Genomic DNA, 1,889 nt, shown 5'->3' on the forward strand with positions numbered 1-1,889 from the left:
TTTGAGACAGGATCTCACTATGTAGCTGAGACTGACTTGGAACTCACTATGTAGCCCAGGCTGGTCTCGAACTCACAGCGATCCTCCTGCCTCAGCCTCCTGAGTGCTGGAATTACAGGTGTGGGCCACCATGCCCAGCCTTTCTTGTTTCTTGACCCTGTCTTGCTATGTAGTTAAGGCTGGACTTGGCCTTTAGATCACTACATAGCCCAGGCTGGCCTTGAACTTGTGGTGATCCTCCTGCCTCAGCTTCCCAAGTGCTGGGATTACAGGTGTGCACCACCACATCTGGTTTACCTTACCATTTTATGTAAGGGACTTGAGCATCCATGGATTCTGGGTTCCACATGGTGGGCAGTGTCCTGGAACCAATCACCGACAGATAGAGAGAAAATGTCTGTATTTTGGAAACGTTGATGGTGGGGCAAATTTAGGTTGAAGACCAGTCAAGCCCAACCCTCAAATTATACCACCACCACCACCCAAAAAAAGAAAAAGAAGAAATTACACCATCTCAGGAAAAAAAAAAAAAAAGCATGGGAAGGGCTGGGATTTAGCTCGGTGGTGCCACCACCTGTCTGGCAAGTGCAAGGTCCCAAGTTTGCGCCCTGATACCCCTCCTCCAAGACATTGGAGAGTAGTGACCCACGCCTGTATTCCCAGCACTCTGGGAAGCTGAGACAGGGGGATCTCAGGTTGGGGCCAGCTAGGGCGAGTTGCACAATTTAGCAATACCCTGTCTCAAAATAAAAAGGGCTGGGGATGCCCTGGGGAGAAAGGGGGACGCATTTGATCCAGTGAGCTTCCACCAGCGCTTTGCAGCCTCTGCGAGGAGAGCTTTGGGATGGGCGGCGGGAGCCGCCCCTAACCCTCCCCATGGTTCCCACCAGGGGGAGAAGTCTTTCTTCCTGCGGCCGGGAGAGCGGCTGGAGCGAGGCATCCAGGACGTGTACGTGCTGTCCGAGCAGCAGGGGCTACTGCTGAAGGCGCTGCAGGCGCTGGAGGACGGCGAGGAGGCCGATGAGGGCCCACATCAGGCGGGGGACCACTGGCTCATCCGGGGGCCCCTGGAGTACGTGCCGTCCGCAAAGGTGGAGGTGGTGGAAGAGCGGCAGGCCATCCCTCTGGATGAGAACGAGGGCATCTACGTGCAGGACGTCAAGACCGGCAAGGTGAGGGCGAGGGGTGCTGAGTCCGGTGCGCCCTGAGTCTTGCTCTGGCCCAGCCAGTTAGGGCGCTGGGTGAAGGGGAGGGGCCTGCGGGCAGGAGGGCGCAGCAGCTTCACGGTGGCACTTGGTGGTGTCTGTTTGGTGGCGTTTGAGCGGAAGGCTAGGGCGTTCCACGGAGCACTTGTCATCTGTCTTAAATATCTAATTTCAAATCTCAGAAACTGGGCTGGGAGGAAGGGCTAGGTTGCAGGGTGGGGCTCTGGCACCAGCGTAGAGGTCTCTCCGGCTGTGACCAGGACAGTGGAGCCCCTGTAAGCCAGGCCTGTAAGCCCCGCTCCGAGGAAGGAAGAGTCTAGAATTACTATCAAGCATGCACGGCGTGCCAGGTGCTGTTCTTGAGCCAGACGCGCGGTTTCCCTCCCGCCCCGACGGCGTGAGGTTCCACTGCCCTGCCCGAGATGACAGCAGGTGGCAGAGCCCAGGCGGAGGCCAGCTCTGCGGTCGCTGCAGACACTGTCCCGCCCTGCAGGTGCGCGCCGTGGTCGGGAGCACCTACATGCTGACCCAGGACGAGGTCCTGTGGGAGAAGGAGCTGCCCCCCGGCGTGGAGGAGCTGCTGAGCTCGGCGCAGGACCCCCTGGCCGACAGGGGCCTGAAGGACGCCCCCAAGGCCCTCCAGCCTGCTGCCCGGAACAAGACCCGCGTGGTCAGCTACCGCGT

General features: G+C 59.1%; 1 protein-coding gene across 1 annotated transcript in view; it reads left to right on the forward strand.

Annotated features, from left to right (window-relative positions):
• Nucleotides 1-1,889, forward strand: part of Mvp (major vault protein) — a 25,939-nt gene that overhangs the window by 19,863 nt on the left and 4,187 nt on the right. Inside the window, exons 8-9 of the mRNA XM_033758502.1 lie at nucleotides 891-1,172; nucleotides 1,699-1,889. Coding sequence (XP_033614393.1) covers nucleotides 891-1,172; nucleotides 1,699-1,889 — 473 coding nt within the window. The remainder of the gene's footprint in view (nucleotides 1-890; nucleotides 1,173-1,698) is intronic.

The sequence above is a fragment of the Fukomys damarensis genome, unplaced genomic scaffold, assembly GCF_012274545.1.
Source record: "Fukomys damarensis isolate Sample0158 unplaced genomic scaffold, DMR_v1.0_HiC HiC_scaffold_34, whole genome shotgun sequence".
Classification (NCBI taxonomy): Eukaryota; Metazoa; Chordata; class Mammalia; order Rodentia; family Bathyergidae; genus Fukomys; species Fukomys damarensis.